Source organism: Sphaerodactylus townsendi, linkage group LG08, assembly GCF_021028975.2.
Source record: "Sphaerodactylus townsendi isolate TG3544 linkage group LG08, MPM_Stown_v2.3, whole genome shotgun sequence".
In the NCBI taxonomy this organism is placed as follows: Eukaryota; Metazoa; Chordata; class Lepidosauria; order Squamata; family Sphaerodactylidae; genus Sphaerodactylus; species Sphaerodactylus townsendi.
Window position 1 is genome coordinate 82,694,032 of NC_059432.1, and position 22,317 is coordinate 82,716,348.

The 22,317-nt window shown below is 39.0% G+C and overlaps 1 protein-coding gene across 9 annotated transcripts in view; it reads right to left on the reverse strand.

The window, feature by feature from the left end:
• Window positions 1-1,126: 1,126 nt before the first annotated feature.
• Window positions 1,127-22,317, reverse strand: part of TFDP2 (transcription factor Dp-2) — a 45,409-nt gene continuing 24,218 nt past the window's right edge. For all 9 annotated transcript variants that reach the window (XM_048506521.1, XM_048506518.1, XM_048506519.1 and 6 more), the window contains 8 exons: window positions 19,069-19,116; window positions 17,509-17,671; window positions 13,256-13,399; window positions 12,880-12,948; window positions 12,382-12,533; window positions 8,300-8,466; window positions 4,614-4,719; window positions 1,127-3,379 (listed from right to left, as the gene is read on the reverse strand). In XM_048506521.1, the coding sequence (XP_048362478.1) occupies window positions 3,202-3,379; window positions 4,614-4,719; window positions 8,300-8,466; window positions 12,382-12,533; window positions 12,880-12,948; window positions 13,256-13,399; window positions 17,509-17,671; window positions 19,069-19,116 (1,027 nt within the window). In that variant the 3' untranslated portion in view covers window positions 1,127-3,201. The remainder of the gene's footprint in view (window positions 3,380-4,613; window positions 4,720-8,299; window positions 8,467-12,381; window positions 12,534-12,879; window positions 12,949-13,255; window positions 13,400-17,508; window positions 17,672-19,068; window positions 19,117-22,317) is intronic.

Sequence of the window (22,317 nt, forward strand, 5' to 3'; positions counted from 1 at the left end):
GAGAGAGCTGTCACTGTTAGTGGGATCAGATTTCCAGAAATAATGATATTTATTTAAATTTAGCTCTGGAATAGAACATAGTCCAACCATCCTCTTGAAACATACAATCTGAACCCAACCCAGTACTTTCTGTCAGTTGTCTTTTGTTTCAAAGTCTTTGTCCTAGAATACATCAAATGTTGCTTATTGAAGGTCTGATACTAAGTATGAGCAATTGTACATAATGAGTAATTATGTTGGGAACAGCTCATATATACTTCCTGAGACCAAGTGAAAGTCCAAATCACACACAACAGAGGCAGTTCTGATTTTGTTTTGTTTTTAAGATACAGGCATATTCCATTTATGTCTTAAAGCATATGTATGGAGGCTGAAATGTAAAGACCTACAGGGGTGTACAGATGTGGCCGCTATCTGCTTTCCTTGCTATATGCTTTCCTAACAAAACAAAAAACCCACACAGGCACTTTTCTATTAGTCATGCTCACTTACAATACTGGGGGTGGGGGAGGAGGAGGAGGAGGAGGAGGAGGAGGAGGAAGTGCGGAACAAGCGGAAACACACACAGAAAGAGTTCCAGCGGCAGGATAGCTGGGAAAGAGATGCTTATATCCCTTTGGTATGAAACCAGAGGAAACTGCCTACACATGCCCTACCTACTTTACGCATGAATTAGATAGACTCATTAAAAAATTTTCAAGATGTCTGTCGGCTGTTGTCAAACACAATTTGGACCTCAGACTTCAAACAGAGAAGATGAAGAGTTTGGATTTATACCCTGCTTTTCTCAAACCAGCATGGTGTAGTGATTAAGAGCAGGTGAATTCTAATCTGGAGAACCAGGTTTGATTCCCCGCTCTGCCACTTGAGCTGTGGAGGCTTATCTGGTGAACCAGATTAACTTGTGCACTCTAAAACATGCCAGCTGGGTGACGTTGAGCTAGTCACAGTTCTTCGAAGCTCTCTCAACCTCACCCACCTCACAGGGTGTTTGTTGTGGGGGGGAGGGAAAGGAGATTGTAAGCCCCTTTGAGTTTCCTTACAAGAGAGAAAGGGGGGATATAAATCCAAACTGTTCTTCTTTTTCAACCCTAAAGAGTCTCAAAGCAGTTTACAAACTCCTTCCCTTCCTCTCCCCACAACAGACACCTTGTGAGGTAGGTGGGCTGAGAAAGTTCTGAGAGAATTGTGACAAGTGCAAGGTCACCCAGCAGGCTTTATATGTAGGAGTGGCGAAACATACTTTGTTCTACCACTCTTTATCGCTACACCACACTGGCACCACTTTGCCTAACCAGCAGATGAGAGTTTGAATGAAGATTAAGGCAGAGTGTCTTTACTTCTCCAGCTTTCTGGTACAGTAATGTCAAGTTTAATCAAAGCTCTGTTCACAGAGTCTAGAGCTTACTGCAGTCCTCCCTCCAGTATTGCAGAAACAGAGATGTGAGAAAGGTCGTTTGACAACTTGCCAAATCTCACACAAATATATTAAAAATGAAATAGGTGCTTGTTAGTTCCCAGGTTGCAAGGTACTGGAAGATCAAAAACCTCTCTCATAAAGTTGCTCTTCTGGATATTAACACTTATCTGAAAAAATTCACTGCAGAATGTCACCAGCACAAAGAATATGAAGCTAAAATATATTAATTTCATTTCCCCAGAACTAGATCACAATACTTTGTGCTCAAACTGCTTTATTTTAAAAAAGTGAAAAAATTACCTCTCTTGGATTACAAGTAAAGATGCTCCTTAAATTATGGCATTAAAGCTTCAAGTGATCAATGCTATATTTTCATGCTGTTACTTACAAACCATGAAGCACTTTTTCTCATTAGCAGTGCATTAAGCATAGATGGAATTTCATAGCCATTATTTTTTAAAACCTGAGCTCAGAAGATAAGTGACAAAATTTCCCTTTTGGTTCTTTAAAAATAGTTGTATCATATAAATTATTGTAGGATTAGTGTAGAATTTGTGGAACTATCTTAGTACTATTTCAGAATATAATTTTATTTCATGGTTAACTAAATAAGTTTGGATTTAGTAACATATTCTTAATCTAAAATGGTATAAAACATTATAGCCTACAATTTTTGCTCCCTGTAATCAACTTCATTTATGAAACCCAGGTAACCCTATAGCTCAATTAATGTTTTAATATTTAGCACTGGTTATCTTTTAATGTATTAATACTGAATATCATCCTGTTACTTAATAGTGGATAATAGAAAGGATCTGTTGAAATGGTAAATTTCAAGTTCTTTAAATGGAGGAGCCTCTAAGCCCAAGTACATTTTCCTGAACAAATCTGTACTGCCATTTCTATGAACAAGCTGGTAAGATCAAAACATGCATCTCAATAGCCTCCCTAATGTTATTAGGCTTAGAAGACAACCTTTTGCAAAGACAAATGAAAGTATTTTCAAAAGACCATGAAATAACAAGCATCTTAGGTAATGAAGGATGGCAGCTAAGGAAGCAAGACGCCATGTTACAGAAAACCAAGCTATGCACTTTACTGATATTCCATCAGACCTTTCCAGAAAGTGGGTTTTTTTTTCTTGACTGTATATGAATGGTAAACCCAATCATTCTGCTTATGGGCCCAAAAGGGGTGAGTGTACAGCTGTTATGACGGCCATGTGACCAAGTCAGGCAGGGGCCTTTCATACTGTTAACTTGCACAAGGCCTTATGGGGGACTCCTGATTTGCCAGGCAACATCACTGAGGCTGATAAAGACTGTCTCAATTAGTCACCAGGATCCAGCAGGTGACATATAGTTTTATGGTCTATAGGGCCTAATGCACCAGATAAGTTATCGTATGGCTACCTCTCAAACTGACAATGTGCTGTCCAGGTCTACAACATACACACAGCAGCTGTCTGCCTTTCATCAGACCTTCCCATCCAATCTAAGGAAGACCAACAATGCAATCCACACTGCCCCAGGTATTGAACAGAGGTATTGATGACACTGTATATTTTCACCTCCATCTGCCTATGAGAAGGCGTTTCCACTGTCCTATATGAATGAATTCAAGGACTGGATCATGCCCTGGGCTTAATTAAGAATTCTGTTAGCCTTTCTCACACCGAATGAATCTTTCCTAAAAGACATACAGCAAAAGGAAAAGGAAACTAGATAAACATGAGCTCACGCTAACAGCACACAGGAACCGCATTTTGTAGGGATGGTCCTTCATTCTGGCGAAGAGGGGTCATCTTCATCCTCATCCTCATCATTGAATGAACATGGGGTTTCACCACGTGACTCTGAGTAATGTGATGTTGCACTGCTGGACTGCTGACTGCTGGGTGCCACAAGGTGCCCTGTTGCTAAGGTCACTTCAGCATCCAGAGATAGCCCTGAATTTCCACTATCAAAAAAAGAAGCAGAAAATTAGTTATCAGAGCTTCAATAGCTTTGCAGATGTGTTTTAAAAGGTGAAGTTCACTACATTTTCAACTAAAAAATTTCCATTTATTTCATTTATATAGGGCTGCAATACAACACCTGGTGTACTGAAGCATACAAGATGGGAGAAGCTTGGGCTTAATTAACACATACATATTTATCACTTGTCAATTTTTAATGAAAGTAATGGCTCCTGTTTGTTATAAAAATGATGAAAGCTTGTATGATGTACAGTACTAGACAAGGAGTATTTGTTTTCCCCACTCTGTCTTGAAATTAACAGGATGACCTTGGGTCAGTCACTATTTTCCAGCACAAACTGGAAATAGAAGAAAACATACTCATCCCCTAAGCTCATTAGAAGAAGAGTAGGGAAAATAAACCAATGAAAGTGTGATGAACCAATTCCAGACGAACTTCCATGTACAGAACATTCCAGTGACCTAATATCATGTCATGCATAATGTATTTCAGAAGAGGACAGGGGAAGTTTGCACATTCTGCTGAACAGTCAACAGAGGAAAAGGGGAGCTGCACAAAACAGTGAAGAATACGATGCAGCAGATCCAGGAAAAGGTGCAAAGGAAAATATTAACAAACCCAATTGTAGATGCATTTCAAAATCTTCTCTATACAAACTATATAGTGTTATGCATGGATCAGAGAGGCTGAAGAACATCCACGCAAGGAAATTAATTCACTTCTCTTATCTATAAGTAACATCTACATGTAAATGTTCTCGTAATTCCCCTGAAGTTTTCAAAACAAAATAGGAACTGTATTCAAATTTTTATGGAACACATCCCTTAGCACCTTTTTTACTTTGCCTAAATCCCACATTCCGCCAAGAGCTATCAAGGCTGAAGCTCATCATTTGTGCCCTTACTAGTTTCATACAAGTAGTTGTGCAATCCCTTGTTATTATGTTGTTTTTATGCCTCTTTTCCCAATCACAATGTGAAATATGTCTAATTAGCCTTAAATCTAAATGCACATTTCTTCATTTACAGTTCAGAGAAAAATATGAAAATATATACAAGGGAAAGGCAATCAACACAGGTGTAACTAAAATGAGCCTTATAAAGGATCAACTTAATATGAATGTGTTCGCATTTAGTAGAAAATAAAGGCTTTGAGGAGGCTTTTATGCTACAGCTCTTTCAAACCATGTAAAAGCAAATCAAACATATATTTACCTTGACTTAGAAACAGCAACATCACCCACTGTATCAAAAAGTAAACCTGCTTGAGAAGAATTGAAAACTAGCTTCTTGTTCACCCAAGAAATTCCTGCAGACATGTCTAAAAGAAAACAACGTTCATTACAATACCACATGCTACACTTGTCATTTAAGATACCAATAAAGTATACACACAAGAGCAGTTTTCCAGAGAACTGTTCCAGATTTAAAGGTCTGTATGTACACAGCTCATACCCTTCTTAAATCTTAGAGACTGCTGAAAATTCCAGCTTTTCATTTTAATCTGCAGTCATGGGGTAGAGTCTGTTAAGACTTCAGAAGTGCAAGTGTTCTGCATTCCTCCTAGTTTCCAATTCGTCTCCTTCCACTGCATAATCGGTGTGCAAGGTATTCAGAACCTCTAAGTAGTAACTGCTCTGATGTCCTGCTGGGCAACAGACTTGCTAGGTTTCACCCACTTCCTTAAAACCCCTGGGTAAGTACAAAGAAAGGTTTGAGTGGGCACCATGGCTGCAGCAAGTGCCATGTTGGGGACTTCTATCATCTTTATACTTTATGGGTTACTATCAACATTAAAGGTTAAACACACACAAAAATTGTTCATGAAAGCAGCATTTGTGGGGCTAGAATAATTTACACTGTGCAAAATTTCTTCACTCCAACAGAGCTGGCGTGAGTCTTATAAACAAGCAAGTAGAATAGTTGGATTCAGGTGTTCATCAATTTAAATTCATACATAGCTTAACTTCTACTTTTGTTAGGTTTCTATTCCCTTCCTCATTTCACTATGATTAACAAAACAGGTTGTCTATCTCAAGTCAAGGATAACTTTAGACTTTGAGTTACAGAGCTAGAATAAGGAAGCAAACAATGTATGAATGAAGTTAAGACGTCAAAACCTCCCCACCTTAACATGCCCTATTTCCTTATGGGAAAACCTCTTTGAAGACAGAGTTGCATCACAGATCTAGTAAGCTGAATTTTGAGAATTTGCCCAAAGGATCGTTTGCATAGCTTAGTAAGGAAATAAATGAGACATCAGAACAATTAAGTTGATCTGCTGTCACAGTCTGCCAGATTTTCAAGAAATTATTCCAAGTCAGAAAGGAAGGAAGCAAGATCATCTACTTATACATATTAGGAAGAACAAACTTCACCATCTAGCAAACTCATTAACCATTTCTAGAGCTGCCATATTAATTGTATGAAATCAATACAACAGTCATCTTATTATATACTTAAGCAGCGTGTTCCTGATGATGAACCAGAAAAAGTGATGGACTCTGGAAGATGTAGTCCAGAGGGCTATCAGTAGATAGTCGTGTACTGAGAGGCTGACAGGACTACAACTTCCAGAGTCCTTTTCACTCACTAGTAACAGTTCTTAAAGCTCTGGGGTCCTCACATGGCCGTTTTATTCCTTGACTGAGCCAACTCTCCAGTAGGGGTCTTCATACAGCTGTCCTATTCCTTGCCTGAGCCAATGCTCGAGTAGGTCAGTAGCAAGCCTGGTGCCAGCAGCAAGGACTGAACAGGCAACCCCACCCAGGCTGTTTGTGGGGGCAGGGGAATGCCTCACTACACCTGGAACTGCTCCGGCTGTGGTGGGGAGAGCGGGTCTGTGTGGGAAGAGCTCTCACCATACCCACCCAGAAAATTTCAGGCAAGCTACCAAAAATTGGGCTGGGGGGGTAGGGAAGAAAGTGAGTTGGAGTAAAGGCAGAAAGAAAATGAATGCTAGGGAGAGGCAGAAACGGAAAGAAAGAGTTAGGGTAGATGGTCAGAAAGAGAGAACGAAAGCTGGGATAGGTTGGCAGAAACATACAGAATAGAGAGTTGAGATAGGAAAAGAGAAAAAACAGAGCCGGAATAAGTAGGCAGCCAGAGAGCGCTGGGGGGAGAGAAAGAGAGTTGGGGTAGGGGAACAGAAAGAGAGAAAAAGGGAGAGCTGGGGAAGCAGGGCAAAAAGTTAAAAACTGAGCTGGGGTAGGGGACCAAAAAGAGAGTTGGGGTAGTGGGGAAAACATAGAAAAGATTAAGAGAAGGGATGGCATGTTACAGGGTGAGTGGCAGCAGAGGCATAGCAAGGGGGGAAAGTGCCTGGTGCACCAGTGTGTCCTCTGCTCCGTCCCACCATCACCCCACCCTCACAGGGGCCCACGCCTAGTGCTTCACCCCCCTCCCCCCGGAGCTACACCTCTGAGTGGCAGAGAGTGAGGCCTCTTCACAGACACTCTGCTGGCTGCCCCCACCCCCGCCCTTTAGCAAAGTGTGCATCAGCTTCGGAAATGGGGGGGAGGGTGCCTATGGAGAGCCTATTGTATTTTTTCACATGTCAACAAGAAAAGGGGAAATTAACAAACTTAAACCTGAAAAAAGAATTAAGTACCAAAAGGTCACGAATGCTGTTTTAGAGGTAATTCATTCATATTGTTGCCATCAATCAGAACACAAACACCTGCCCAAGTTTCTGAAACACCAGCTCTCCTAAAATGGTGCAAATGTCATGTTATCCTGGAACAATGGCATGAATGCAGATAACTACTAGAGAAATTCTGCATGGTTAGAGATTTCTTGCTCCCAACCCTTCCATATGGTGAAAAGCCATTTCTGAAGTAAGGGGGTATTCTGGAATAGTGGATAACATGACATGGGGAGTAGGCAATCAGAGACACCCTGTCTTGCAGAGGTTGCTCCCTCCTGCACTAGAGTCTTATTGGATCTGAATCATTTATACTGAAATGGTCATCCAGAAAGTGGAACACATTAGAAATAGGTTGGGGGTGGGATGGAATGAAACATTTCATAGAAATATGGAAGAAGGAAGCCCCCTCAAAAATATAAGAATAACCACATTTCCTCCTGCTCTGATTGGTAAGCCTCATCCTTTTCAACAGAGCTGGCGGTGAATTATATACGGAATTCCCTATACCCTTTTCAACAAAAAAGAACTAAATAGAATTGCAACTTCATCCACCACGTTTGTTTGGGGGTTTTTTTAGAATGCTCTGCTTGGGTCCTAGTGAGTACCTAGTTCTGCTGGTAGGCACTAGGACCCAAGCAGAGAGTTCAAAAACAAAGATGGTTCAGCATGTGGCAGATGAAGATACAATTCTACTTAGTTCTTTGTTGAAAAGGTTTTTTTTAATTATTGTTGTAACTTCAGGGTAGTGGGTTATCCAAGCAGATTTTGGGTAGCAATCCACTTGATTCTTAAATATTGCTGGTGACATCGTATTCCCTCCATGGCACTGTTCAGCAGGAAGGGGGTTTCTTTTGTTTGGTTCTTTTAGTATTGGGCAAACTAACTCAGTTCAACAGGCCCAAGCTAAACATGCTTGCACTTGTGTTAGCTACATGAAGTTAGGTTATATCAGCATAAACTTACTTCAGCCAAGTGGGAGAGGAGCAGCCCCAGCCATGGACTCTCCCCATAAGTCAATTTTCTGGTCAGGTTACCCAGCTTTTAACACTATCAATTATAAAGTTTATTGCCAGGATCCTCTTTAGATTCTCATACTGAAATCTGCACTGTCCCTCTGTACAGGATTTTTTAAACATTTAAACACAGTCTTGGCAGAAGGGATTAACAGTCATCCATTAATGTGTGTCTTGTTCTAAATCTACCTAACACCAGAAAGGTATTTTAAAGCTACCATTTAAGTATGCAATTATCTTACCTGTGACATAGCTTTTGAAAGCTTTTGGCACCAGGGATTTAGCAGTTCTTAGGTCTTCTGATGAGCATTTGCCCGCCTCTAAACCAAATGACATTCCCATTCGCTTCAAAACTTCGGTGTCATCATGGATCTCAAATGTATTATCAAAATTAAAAAGATATTCAAATCTGCAGAAAGAATAAAAATCAAAGAAAGAACTATTCCTGGCAGGAGCCTAGTTGCATTTTCTAAATTATAATGTTAACAAGCATCTAAACAAGGAGATTACATCTTGAGAAAGATAAATTTAAAACACAGCTTGGTTCAGCAAGAGCTTTGATTGCATTTGTGTAACTGGCATCTCAGCAGGGTTCAAATTATTATATTTTCCAATTAAAACACTTTTTCCATGCAGGGCAATAGGAGGTAAACCTCTCCCTCATTAAACAGATTCAAAGATGAGGAAAATCTTGCATTAGACACAATTTTTCTTTTTATTAAACCCAATGGATTTTAAAGGTCGTCTACAGCCTTGCCACAAAAACAAAGTTTCTGTATTTCTGATTTCTCCTCCCACATCAGTATACATTTGTTCTAGTTTCTATGAATCAAACTTTTTAATGATAGTTTATCTAACAAAACTTCATGGAAGGGTGTACAATGCATAAATAACTTTTTCCTCTCAGGACAATGTTTACTAATGTGCAAATGTCTTTATTCCCAAAGTACAGTTACCCACTACAGTTTATACAATTTTCTTTCTGTAAACCAAAAAAAGCAGCAGGGGTATAAAGAAGAGTATAGCTTTTATCACTGGGTGGATTTTTTTTTACCCCAGCTTAAGTTAAATACTGGGGCAAAAAATACCCACAGGTTTTTCTTTCCAGAACTTTCTATTCATCAAAGATGATATCTGTGAAGTGTTAAAATACATTTGCATCTAAATTTTGGTTGGAAAGAGCTAGCCAAATCTCCCTTCAGTTTGAAAAGGATAAATTTTGAACACATAGTTGACCTGAAAACTCAGATGTTTTGCACAAGGAAGACAGAATTGCTTTCTTCATCAGCAGCCAACCCCTACTGCTTTTCTAAATGCTTGACTAGGGTTAATCTCTCTGCTGGTTGGCTGATTCAGAAATGCCCACAGTGACTGACCATTTTATTAATAACCAGACTAATAAAACTATTTAATGGTAATTACTAATAGGTTTTGCTTGGATATGTTATTTTTTGGTCACGGATCTTAGCATCTTTAATGACCCTTGGTGAACTGATCGATTAGGTTGTGACTGTTGAAACCTGTAAAGGAATACTAGCTGAGCACAGTTAAGTCAGACACTTACAATTAATGTGTATCTCTGATATCTCTGATATTTCCATTCTGCAGGTATTCTGCAAATATCAAATAGTAAAGATTGAGACTATAAGACCCCAGTATATAATTTCTCCTACTTGTGTTGTATGACCACAACATGTTTGCTGCGGGTAGTGGTATGAGTGGAGAGGCAGTTAAATGGAGAAACAAGTTTCTGACAAGAAAAATACTGTTTGTAACAATTTCAGAATATATGCTACTGTTATTATAAGGGGACAGCAGTAGGTTTCAAAGTATTACACCATATTTTCATAAACATAGTCTCAGGTGAGTAGCCATGTTGGTCTGCAATAGTAAATCAAGATTCAAGTCCAGTTGAATTAAAGACAACATTGCACTTACCTGTAACTGCTGTTCATAGGCTAGTGTTCTGTATAGGAACACATTGGGCCTGCATACATGCAGTCCCAATATGGGAGTGCACACAAGCACGATGATGAACAACAAGATTTCTATGAGATAACCCTTTGAGAATCAAAGACCCCATGATCAGATATCTGATCAATGGAACTTTTACTCTACAAAGCTTATCACACCTGGAAATCTTGTTGGTCTTTAGGGTGCTAATGAACTTGAACCTCCCTCACTGAATGTTCAGTTGGTGAAGAAAGCGAGTGATGCTAAGGAAGGTGTGGGGGGGTTAAAATAACTAAAGAGGGACTTTTGAGCTCAGAATAGGAAAAAGGAGCAAAAACTACCAACTGAGGCCTTCTAAGAGCTGGATGAGTGAGGGATTGAAGACAAGAAGGATATGCCATGAAAGAGAAAGCAGTAGAAAGACCACAGATAGCCCAGGAAGAGATCTATGCTACATCTGTCAGAAGAGATGGGAAGAATGCCTCACTCAGACCAAAGAGAAGTCTGTGAAGGAGCCTGAGGCAGTTCTCTACCAACATCAACATGCCAAACAGGACATTTGCCATCAGTAAGCCTATGACAGTGATGGCGAACCTATGGCACTCCAAATGTTCATGGACTACAATTCCCATCAGCCCCTGCCATCATGACCAATTGCCATGCTGGCAGAGGCTGATGGGAATTGTAGTCCATGAACATCTGGAGTGCCATAGGTCCGCCACCATGGACCTATGAGGTACTGGCTGGAGTGGAGAAGTAACAAAATCTGGCCTTTTTATTTTAATAAAGAGAGCAGCTACTAGAGCTTTATCTTGGTAACAGTATTTTACTGAGGGACATAATAGCATTTATGTTATATTTGCAGTTAAGCAGGAAAAAAGGGCATTTAAATAATACTTGTTGGGGTTTTCTTTTTAGAAGACCTGACCAACAACCTGGTAAAGCTTGCAAACCAGCCTGGTTTTATCAGGTAATCACAAAATCACTCAAAATGCTAAGCTACAGTTGTGGAAGTGCCAGCTGCCATGCAGTTTAAGTTTGGAGGATGCTTTCAAAATTCTAGTGAGGATACTGTATCTGAAAATACAGCACCAGGTGTGCGAGCTTGCTTTGTAAGGCACTTGGTTGCCTGTAAGTTGGCACAACCAGTGTCCTTGCACTGGAGAACATATATCTCATCACCAACTTAAATTCTTGAGATACAAAAACAGTCCAGATGCACACAGAATTTACTAATGCCAGATGTTCTCCTTTCAAATTTATGAGAGTTCATAAAATGACTTCATAATATCTGAGGTTCAAACATTGTTTTTGGCGGTTCAAATTGAAAATAAAAAAATGTAGCTTTATAACAAACAGAACTAATATAATTGTTTTAAGGACATTAGGACTATTTGAAGAAACTTTAAAAAAACTGTACTCAAAAACCTGGGTCTGTGCATTTTGCTTTAAATGTTTCACAAAGAAAAAGGCTCTTACCTCCCTTAAAACTGATCCAAATAATCTTCTCTATTTTCATGGCTACCTATGTCTTGTGACATCATTTGTAATTGCTAGTATTTTAAAACTTATACATCAAGGAGTGACTACAAGTACTGGGCCATCTTCCCACGCCTTCATATATGAACTCTCAGCTCTTCAATCTAATCTTCCTTTCTGAATAACTGGTGTTTTTTTTAATCAGCTAGGTCACAGTGAGAACAGAATACGTAGATTCTGGATTACAAGGTGTACTTTTTCAAATCTGTTAAACGGAAGATTGCTATGAACCCAATGATTCATGTACATGCATTCCAGCTTCTGCCAAGATGTGAGTACCTCCCAATTCTTCTATGAACTTTCCCACTGCCAGGCAGAAGTGAAATCCACTGTGCGTCATGAACAAATCACGGAACTTAAACTTGCTTCTACTTGTTATCCTAAATACATGTTTTGCCATGACAGGGTTGTATGTCACAATGGTGTGTTTCTGTTGGCACTCCTCACTATTTTCAAGACTAGTCTCAAAGTTTCTGCTGCAACTTGTAACAATGCTGGCAATTCATTAGTTAGTTGGAGATATTACTTTCTATTGGGGAATTTCGTCCACCAAAATTTTGGAATTCCAAGCCACCCACATAGTGGCTTGTTAGAATAGCAGTTCGGAAACTCCACAGTTTAGAAGATACTTAAATAATTCTTCTGTATCTTATATTTGCATGGGTTCTTGGACTACGTGAATGGGTATGTGGCAAGGAAAAATAAAGACTACATGTGAGAGCTAAGTACTTAACAAATAAACCAAACCCAATCCCCTTTTTTGTCCCAAGTTTTCTAGACTTCTTATAAAACAGACTGAACGCTTAAATGCATGCTTCCACATCACACTCACTTGTCAGGAGAGATGCTGCAATCTATAATTGTTCTTTTGTTTGTGTTTATTATTAGAAAAGGCAGTTGTATGGTAGAGTTCAAAGCTGGAGGGCTCTGATTCTGCTGTTCATTTTGTTGATTTCTTTGTACCAAATTTTTGAAAGCAATTTGCTGTAAGAAGAAGTGAAGTTGATCAGATTTTAACACACGTAACCTTTCCTAGGTTACTGTCTCAGAATGTGTTAACGTTCATGGTGGGCAACAGTAATGATCTTCAAGTAGCTCAGCAAAGGAGTGTTTTAAAATATGAAGTGTCAAATTAAGTACATAGAAGATATTAGAAAACATCATTTCTGAGGGTGATGAAAGAGAACCTTACATCTGTAGCTCCTCGGTGTGGACGTGTTTGTATAGCATACAGCAGGAATTCAGTTGTATTTCAAAAAGGAATTACTGAGACTGCAAGTTTATTTTAGCAAGCAACTATACCGGGGTATTTTTACAAGTAAAATTTTACCTGCAGTAGAAGTTCTTGCAGCTGAGCTCTCTTCTGTTTTATTCGTTCTATACGTCGCTGTTTCTCAATCTTCAGAACAAAGGCCAAGTTAAAGAGACAAAAGAATATATACATCAACATCTGATATTTTTGGTGGATAAATTTATATATTTTGTGAGGACATAAACTGTTTTAGGGAAGTACATAACAGTGTGCACAACATACACTGTGAAGTTGCCAGCTACATTCAAATTCTATCAGGATCTTTCATCTCACTTGAATACCAAGATGTAATAAATGCTGTGTTTCATCAAAATTGTTATTCTGAAGTACAACTCCTTTATTATAAAGACAAGGAAAGAATTAGATGAGTATGTATGGCCCACCACACTCTTACCTCCAGATTTTGACATTCTTGAGCAGAGTTTGTTGGAAGGCCTATCCATCTGATTTCTTTTTTCTCCTTTGAAATAATGTTCATTGCCATCAACACATTAAGAGCATCGTAAACTCTACGTCTAATATTCTTCTGATCATAAGCCTGAGTAAAACACAAAATGGTTACATATATCACTCATACAAATATCCAAAACATTAAAGTTGGCTTCAAAAAAACCCTATCAAGATTCTACCATATGGCATGTGTTTTTCTTTGGTTCTCATCTTGGGAAAACAACAGAGTACCATGGTTATGGCTAAAACTAGAAAGGAACAGTCCATTGGATACTCACCATGAAAGGTCCTTCTCTGAGGACAGGAGAACATCTTGAGGGGGTGATTCTCACCCTTTGGTACAGAGAGATGGGAGCCATTTTTTCTTCTGCTTCTAGAGTCCTCTAATAGGAGTCACCTTCTCCAGTTGAGTACTTCCCACAGAAGTTCTGTTAATTAACTCTACATAGAACTTGAAATAGCAACACAAGATATACGTGACAATAAGCAGAAAGAGACAAGAATAGATGAGATTAAGTAACTGTTAGGAGACACTGGTAACAATGAGATGATTATTTCAGGAGGGATCAAGATGTCCTCCTGTCTCAGAGGAGGAGGACCCTTTACAGTGAGTATCCAACAGACCATTCTCACTCTGAGGCAGAAGGACATTTAGAGTGGGACCTCCCAGAGCAGTGTCCCTGAATACAGGATGGGTCATCATCTATCGTTCCAAGACATTTTGCAGCACCCTTTGGCCAAAGGCTATATCTGCAGAACTATGTTTCGCTTGTAATGTCTTACAAAGGTCGAGACGCTGGACCATACAACAGCCCTACATATTTCATCTAATGATGAATGTTTGGCTAATGGGGCATTTGTGACCAAACTTCAAATGGAAATGTGCTGTGATGCCTGATAGAATACTAATCCTTTGAGCCTTGTATGCCTCAGTGATGCATGCCTTTAGGACTGAATTGATGGCAGCCCTAAATTGGGCAGACTGATTGAGATGAAGAGGGCCCCAGAATGTCCAATGTTTCTGATCCTTTTGATTAAACTTTAGGTGCCCGACAGACACTGAGGACATGTCATACATTTTCCTTACTGTTAGAGGGTTTGGGGCAAAAATATGGTAGACAAAACTCCCGAGTGAAGAGGAATCTTGACGCCATCTTAGGTTTGAAGGTGAAGTCAGGTCTAAAGATGACTTTGTCCCTGGGAAAAACGCAGACTTAATAGATAGTGCCCCAATCACTGATACCCCTCAAGCCGATGTCACTGAACCAAGAATAGGGTTTTCATTCGAAGCCATTTCATGACGATTTCCTAGATTGGCTCGAAGGGGACTCTGGTTAAGTGTTGCTAGGGACATGCAAGTTTCCATGTGGGGAAACTATGGACTGGTGGGTGGGCAGAGTTTGGCTGTGTAACTCCCTTGATAAGCTTCTGCACGTGTGAATGTTTAAATATGCTTTTCCCTTTGTACAGAGGAAGAACTGTGGCAAGGGCTGCTATCTGGTGTTTCAAGGTTGTGCCCTGGAGGGCAAAAGACTGGCTGTCAGCAACAGATTCTAAGATAGAAGGAACGCTCGGTTTTAATGGGCCCATGTACTTCTCCTGGCACCACTGACAGAATGTGTTCCATGTCATATTGAATATGTGAGTGGTGCAGGCTCATCACGACATGAGGGTAGTATTCACAACTTTTGGTGAGTATTTCAGCTTCAGAATCATTTGTCTGCTCAATCAATCGACCATGACGTTGAGCGAGTCCTTCATATACTCCACTTGAATGGAGGCCATGTTGGCTTCTGCCAACTTTGGAGAGGAGTTTCAATGACCTTCATGTTCTTATGGTTGTTGTTGATTATTTTTGCCAAGATGTCAGTTCTTAGGATGAGATATCGTTCCAGGATCCTGGTCTTGAACTGGGAAATTGTCAAGCAGATGGCCTAGATTTCCAGCTGGTTTAAGGGAAGTCTCGACTCTGCTGGTAACCACCATCCCTGAACATGCTGCTTCTCTAGAGATGCTTCCCATCCCGTCAAGCTGGCATCTGTGAACAGCCTGATAAAATCCACCAAACGAGCAAGGTTTTAACATCGAGGGGGACAGTCACAGTTTAATCTCAGTTGTTCATAATGTCCATCTGGAAAGGACTCCCACTAGAGAAAGCAGAATGTGCAGGAAAAAGTGTTCCTGCCTCTCTATACCAAGAGGTGGGGCTCACCCACTCAAGATGACTTCCTGCCTCAGAGGGAGAAGAAAAAATTAGATTTATACCCCACTTTTCTCAACTGTAAGGAGTTTCAAAGTGGCTTATAAACTCCTTCCCTTCCTCTCCCCACAGCAGACATCTTGTGAAGTAGGTGGAGCTGAGAGAGTCCTCAGAGAACTGTGACTAGCCCAAGCCTATAACTAGACTTATTTGATATTCTCAAGGTTTAAATAACAGTGTGTGCTTTTGGAATCAAGACATTTATATAAGCAGAGGGAAATGACTTTGCTTCTACCAGCTGCAAACGGTAACATGGAAAAAAGTATACAGTCATATGTGAAAATTATGCCAGGATTAGGTAACTTGGGTGTCCATGAATATTTCACATATCATGTTCCTTACAGTTGTCCGCTAGTAAAGCATTCTTGATTGTCTCCAAAGATTGAACTGAGCAAGATACAACTAGTTTACTAAGGTTAGGTCTAAGAACAGAATCTCCCACTGACTAGGAATAGAATTTTCAACTTCCTTGAATACCCTTTCTGGAGTACTGAAATGTTTCAACATGTGACATTTATTCACAGTTCAACTTCCATCTTTTTATTAAATAATTAAAATGTAATGTGTGAACAGACTGAAAGATTGATAGAAAAATGCATTCATCCATAGACAGTAAGCAACTCCTATTGTTTAATACTGAACATTAAAACTAGCATGAACTTCTTTTCTAGCCTGCCTCCAACTTATTGCTGGCTCATTCTGGACAGCTCAGAATACGGGAAGGAAGGGATGGGCTCCCCCCTCCCCCACCTCCTTGCAGGCTGAGCTACAACATGCTTTTGTTTCCTCCTCAACCAATTATCTTGTTCTCTTCAGAAGCAGGCTTGCATGTATGCCCAGTCCATCACCACAAGCATTCTCTCCACTAGAAGAAAGATGGTGCATGATTCCCAGCTTTATTCACTTCCAGCCCAACACAGAAACATCCACCCAAAGCAAGGCATGGGGATCAATGAAGGGATGTCATGTAGAAGCTTTCACTGAAGCAGCATTGCCACAATCATTTCCCTAAACTGCTGACTGAGAGTCCTTACAGGGTCTACCCCACCTTGGCAAGAATACAAAGGCAGAAGCTTGTAAAAAGGTTTTGGCAACCATACTTATACTCTCCCTCATTCCACATCAACATTCATCAGGTGGTTTTAGGCCTTTTGAAGACTAGCTCCTATGCCTCCTACTGCCTGTCTGGGCAAAACATTACACAAAACTTCAATTAGAATTTAATAGCCTGATCATATATCCTGGATATAAAAATAAAGTCAAAGCTGATGGTGCAAATGAGGTAAAACTATATTTTATCATTCCCTAGGCATTTCATTCAAGAGGCATCTTCAGGGAAATCTGTTAGTCTTGAAACGGTTTTTCAAAGGGAAGTGGAAGTTGAACTAACAGACTCCTCTTTAGAAGCCTCTTGGGCAAAATGCATAGGGAATTTTACATGAATAATAAAATACAGTTTTACCTATTTTGCATCATCAGTTTGGGCCTTATTTTTAATCTCCTGGGACTAGTGCAGTCCTTTTATTTCTCACTGATCATACATTCTGCCATAAGATTTCTGAAATTCATGCTAGGACATCTGAGTCTGTACAAACTCACTACTAAGTGGTTGCCTTGAAACTACAAATCGTGAGATCATATTAAAGAAGAATGTTTGTATGACTGTAGCTGCAACAGTTACTTTTGAACAGACAACTTATTCATATCAGTCTAAATGATTGCTCTGTTAGGAAGACATGTAGTATGAAAGCAAATACCTCTGACCCTTCTGGCTTCCTATAAGGCCATGATAAGAACTTGCTCCCACTGGCAAAAAAATCAATATATCAAACTACCCCCTCCATTCTGATCTTTTCTGATCTTAAGAAAGGTGACTGCAACTTGTCAGGACAGACAAAAATATAGTTGTTAGAAAATATTTGTTGGTTTTTACTTACTGAACCTGTAGCTAAGTAGCTATTACAATTAGTAAATTCTGATACCAGCTCATCTGCAACTTCATTATATGATGTTGTTCCTTTACGCTGGACCTTTTCACACACTTTCATTGAAAAATGCCTTAGACCCTTGCCATTCTTATCTCCTTTCTTGCTTCTTTTACTGTAGAGAAGACAAAAATCAGAAGGACTGTTTTCACATTTTAGGATACTAACCGTTTTTACACTCTGGCTGTTTTTTTGTAAAATAACTGATTAATGATTTTATGCTGCTTTATGATTTTATCATGTTTTACTTTGTAAGACAAGCAGGCTCCCTGCATGAAAGTTTTCTAAATAAATATATGTATCCACCCAATTATCTGGCAGAATTAACAAGACTGAAGGCCAAACTAGATGCTATTGTTTTTTTAAAGACCTGAGTGCAGGTTCTCGACAGCCACATAGCAGCTGTAAAGAATAACCCCTTGTTAAAAAAACAAAGCAAAGAAAATTGAGGAAGTCTAAAGGGGTTGGAACAGTACCATGGATGGGGGGAGAAGGCCTCCTGCCTCCCCACTGTCCACCAGGCATGACTTTTGCTTATGGCCTGCTAGACCTACACAGCCACCAGCTAGCCCAGGGTAATTCCCAAGAAGTCAATAGTGCCACTGGAGCTTGGCCCATGTCAAGTGAGTCTGGCCATGTACAATTCTTCCTCATCTACCCCTATTTCGTATATCAGCAAATCAACACTTTCACAGATAGATGGTGCATCACCATTGTCACTTGGAACAAAAAGGCTGTCTACCTCTGAGCTATAAAGATGCTTTAGAAGTAAACTGAAAAACAGGAAAAAGTAAAAGAAATGTAAAAGTATAAAAGTACAAGAGAGGAAGAATTGGTTTCCATAGAGCAGACCAAGCAATTTCTACAGACTCAGAGACAAAGCTGAAATTTCATAACCATATTCAAAGCAACTGATTGGCATATTTACTTCATTTACATCAGCTGGTCCAGTATGTAGCAGACTAACTGCTATTTAAAATAACATATGTTACCCATCATGGAACCACTTTTCCATGATGCAAGCTTGTTTCTGAGTTCAACTGATGGTGTTGGTTATAACCTCTAAAACCATTCATGGCATGGGGCCCACATACCTGAAGGACTACATTCTCCTATATATTTTTGTGTATCAACTGCAGGCTGTCACCACATTTAAAGTACAACACCTGGCATAGGCAAGAGTCCTGGCTTTCACCCTGTAGAATGGGCACCTCAAAGAGATGAGGGGAGAGCTTTAGGAGGTGTTGCAAGGCCTGTTTTGTTTGCCAAGACTTTTGATAGGCTATGAACAGCAGGCATCTCTGTGCTGGGGGAGGAGTATTTGGGGTTTGTGATTTTATTTTGGTTTTAACTTGTAATACTTTAATAACTAGAAGCAGCTTTAAACCAAGGGGACAAGCAGGGTAAAATATTTTAATAAATTAACGATAATGTATAGTGTCTTTCTCACTGAGACTCAAGGAAAATTGATTAGCAGAGTAAGGTTCATTACAAATCAACAGCAACACATACCTTTCTGAAAACTCTGTTTCCATAAAGTCGCCAGTTCGTTTTCGGTCCCTTTGAATATATTAAAAAGTCAAAACATTAGAACATGTATGATTATATAACATTACATTTTTAGTTTAAGATATACTTAAATATATATTGTCGAAAGCTTTCACAGCTAGAAAACTGGCTGTTGTGGGTTTTCATGCAACTTTGAGTAACACTCTTCTTACTGACTTAATTGGACTAAATTCAAAAGGCTGTTCACTTATTGATGTGAATGGATGCAAAAGGAAAGTCCAAATGAGAAAATGGAAAATGAGAAATTTGAATCAAGGTAAACTCAAACAAGAAATGGAACATTTAAACCTTGAAATCCCATGAATGACTGAATTAAAGTGGACTGGATTAGGACTTTTTTGATACTCTGGAAATAATACAAAATACAAGAGTTACTCTAATAGTGAGGTGAGATGTGGCTCAGGCAGAGGATATAATCAGTCTCACTGTATGATATGTCAGACTTCATGGAACACTATCAAAATAACCATATTTCAAGTTTATAGCCCAACTACAGATGCTGACGAAGAAAAAATTGAAAGCTTTTATGCAAATTTTCAAGAAGAAATCGATCACATATTTTAGCAAGATGTACAGGTAATCAGAGGCGACTGGAACACAAAGGTAGGAAACAAAGAAGAATCAAGCACTGTTGGAAAATTGGGGCTAGGAGCACAAAATGAAGGAGGAGAGTGATTCATAGAATTCTGTAAAGTTCATTGCAAATGCATATTTCAGACAACCACACAGATGATTGTACACATGAACATTACTGGATGGCTAACACAGAAATAAAAGAAATTACATACTCAGAAACAGAAGATGAAGGAGCTCTGTTCTCTCTGCTAAAACAGGACGAGGATGTGAAAGTGGTACAAATCACGAACTAGCAATACTGAAAATCAGAATAAAGCTGAATAAAAACACTAAAATATTCATAGTGCCAAAACACAATCTCAACAACATTCCTGAAGAGTTAAAATACCATGTAAAGAACATATCTGCATTACAAAGTTCAAGTGTGAACCAAAAGAACTATGGGATGAAACCAGAGATGTTATCAAGGAAGGAGCAAAGAGTATTCCTGAAGCCAGAAGAAATGGAAAGCCTCTATAGATGTCTGAGGAAACACTTAAAAGTGCTTATGGACGAGAAGCAAATAAAAGGCAACACAAACAGAATTAAAAATCTAAATGCAGCATTTCAGCAATTTGCATGTATAAAGAACTATTATAATAACCAGTGTAAAGAAACAGAAAAGACCAACAAAAAAAGGAAGAACAAGAGATCTGTTCCACAAGATCCAAGAATCAAAGGGAAATTTAAAACACTGTTTGGAATGCTGAAAGATCCACGGGAAATACAATAACTGTACAAGACAAAATAAAGAAAAGATGGGAACACATTGAAGAACTATGCAAAAGAGATGAAAGCATGACAGATTCATTCCAAGAAGAATCTTTTCAGGAAGAACCTAAAGTTTTAGAAGTGAAATCTGCACTGAGAGCAATTGGGAAAAACAAATTAACAGGACTACATGAGCTATCAATAGAGCTATCCCAAGCCACAGTCCATCAAAATGTTAGCAAGAATATGCCAATAAATATAGAAAACAAAGCAATGGCCCACAGATTGAAAACACTCAATTTACAGCCCAATTCCAAAAAAGAAGATGTCAAAGGCTACAACAGCTATCAGACCACTGCATTAATTTCTCATGTGTCAAAAGTGAAGTTCAAAATTAAGATAGTTACCATGTGTGGAAGGGAAATGCCAGAGATGGTCAAATTGAATTCAAAAAAGGAGGCACTAAAACTCATATTACAAATTTACCTTAGTAACTGAAGCATACAAGAGAAATCCACAAGAAAAACAACTTGTTTCTTTCATAGATTATAGCAAAACAGTCAAAGGTGAGGATCACAAAAAGTTATGGGTGATTTTAAAAGAAATGGGTGTGCTGCAACACATGATTGTTTTGATGCACAACTTGTACTCTGGACAAGAGGCTACAACTTGGTGAAACAGAATGATTTCCAATTGGCAAAGGTTTCAGTCAAAATACAAGGATGTATTTTATCTCTCTGTTTAGTCTGTTTGCAGAACAGAAACCTGGAATAGATTTAAATGAAGGTGAAGTGAAAATTGGTGAAATGAACATGAACTATTTGAAATATGAAGATAAAGCCACATTATTGGCAGAAAACAGTGAGGTCTTGAAACAGCTATTACTGAAGGTTAAAGCAGAAAGTGTCAAAGCAGAATTATAGCTAAACACCAAGAAAATAATTACTGGGGAATTATACAACTTTAATAGATAAATTGCAATTGTTAAAAGATTTTCTATTCCTTGGCTCAATCAGCAGGTGAAAGAGAGACTGCACCCCAAAAAATCAGGAGACTGAGAATACTAAGGGCAGCAATGGAGGAGCTAGAAAAGATTTAGTGTAAGGATATGTCACTGGTGAAATATTAATTCATGTTACTACTATACATTGCTGTGAAAGTTGAACAACTAATAGAGTAGATAGGAAGAAAGTTCATTTGAAATTGTTGGTGGAGGAGAGCTTTACTAATACCATGGATTGCTGAAAAGACAAATAAGTGAGTTCTAGATCAAATCAAGCCTGAATTTACCAGGAAAGGATATTGTACCTTGGTTATACTGGAGAAGACAAGAGTATCTAGAAAAGACAATGCTAAGCTAAGCTGAAGGCAGCAGAAAAAGAAGACCCAACATGATGGATTGACTCAGTCAAGGAAGCCACGGTCCCCATTTTACAACCCTGAGCAAGGCTGCTAAGGATAGGACATTAATTCATAAAGTTGCCATAAGTCGGAAGCAACTTGATAGCACTTAACATACACATACAAACATACTTACCCAGATTCTCTACACCCATCCCCCCAAAGCAGTGCTAAATAGTAAGTAGGACTGTAACATTGGGTTCGTGGCCCAGTGTGCACAAACCATACTTTCCTTCAAGTATTAAAGCAACTGGAAAATAAAGGCTACTTAATAAATTGCTAGTCTTTGGATTATAAATGTTTTTCACTTCTGTATCCTGTTTCCTCTATTTTAGGAAGAAAGAGACTCAAACAGTCTTGATTATTTAGTTTATAAACATTGATGAACTTCTTCAGAAATTTGTGCACATGCTCTGCAACAAGCATTAAGTGAAATACACTGCAAACAAGACTCCCGTGTACAAG